This window comes from Volvox carteri (genome assembly GCF_000143455.1).
Source record: "Volvox carteri f. nagariensis unplaced genomic scaffold VOLCAscaffold_93, whole genome shotgun sequence".
NCBI lineage: Eukaryota > Viridiplantae > Chlorophyta > Chlorophyceae > Chlamydomonadales > Volvocaceae > Volvox > Volvox carteri.
This window is the reverse complement of record NW_003307636.1, coordinates 68101-69321: the sequence shown is the minus strand read 5'-3', so window position 1 is coordinate 69321 and position 1221 is coordinate 68101. Positions and strand designations below refer to the sequence as shown.

General features: G+C 58.0%; 1 protein-coding gene across 1 annotated transcript in view; it reads left to right on the top strand.

Annotated features, from left to right (window-relative positions):
• Positions 1 to 856: 856 nt before the first annotated feature.
• VOLCADRAFT_99680 (uncharacterized protein) overlaps positions 857 to 1221 on the top strand; it is a gene marked incomplete at both ends in the record, with an annotated part of 21443 nt that continues 21078 nt past the window's right edge. The window contains one exon of the mRNA XM_002958383.1: positions 857 to 862. Coding sequence (XP_002958429.1) covers positions 857 to 862 — 6 coding nt within the window. The remainder of the gene's footprint in view (positions 863 to 1221) is intronic.

The window sequence follows — 1221 nt, the reverse complement described above, 5'->3', positions numbered from 1 at the left end:
GAACATCAACCGCCTGGCAAACTGTGCTTAATCAAGCAACATAGCGTATCAAAGTGCGGCATCCTCGATATGCATTCGATTACAGCGCATACAATGTCAAAAAAGCCGACAACAACTCAGAGCGGCACCAGCACCGGCTCATACAACGGCTCGTACAACCACTCCAACCAGCTAACAAACATTCCAAATCGCGACGCGACAGCATCTCACGCAGCTGTAATATCGTGAACAACGGAAAAGAAAAACAGCTTGTCAATGCTTTGCTTCGCATTCCGCCTCCTGTTTCCATAGCTTCAGTTCCCAACGCAGCCATCAGAAACGCGACCGTGCAACGAAATGTGTCAACGCATGCGCGGCGAAGAAATCTGTAGCACCAGGCGTCATAAAAAGGTGTGAAGGCAGCGCGCACGTTGGTTGCCCTGTGTGTGTGTGCGCGCGTCGTCCGCCGCAGTGTGTACGCGACCTCCGCACTGCACCCATACATGGCTTCCACTCGATGCCCCAACCGCCCAATCGGCATATCCATGCTAAGAACCCACATACCAAAGCCAGCACCGAGGCACGGCCCATACGTTCATGAATTAAACATAATTATTCGACCTGCTACCGTCCCCTATGTAAAAGCCCTATGGACAACACACCATATAAGCCCCCCTTTCCCCCTTTTGGCAGATGGACAGCAGCATCAGCAAAGCAGCATTCGTGGGCAGCGACAGGAGCGATAGCATACATATGTGAGGTAAGGTGGGCCTGCTGGCAACACAAGAAATAGGATGCCATAGCATATGTCGTGGGACTACCGTCACGGGGGATGGGTAAACATTGAAGATGGAGACCGAGGTGAAGCGGGTTGGTTATGAGGGTGGGTTTCAGGGTATCATGTTGGCCCTTCCCTGCGGCCCCCTAGCCTAATGCCGTCCTCCCCCTCGGCCCCGCCTAGCCTAACGCCGTCCTCCCCTGCGGCCCCGCCTAGCCTAACGCCGTCCTCCCCTGCGGCCCCCTAGCCTAACGCCATCCTCCCCTGTGGCCCCCTAGCCTAACGCCGTCCTCCCCTGCGGCCCCCTAGCCTAACGCCGTCCTCCCCTGCACCCCCCCAGCCCAACACCGTCCTCCCCTGCGGCCCCCTAGCCCAACGCTGTCCTCCCCTGCGCCCCCCTAGCCTAACGCCGTCCTCCCCTGCGGCCCCCTAGCCTAATGCCGTCCTCCCCTGCGGCCCCCTAG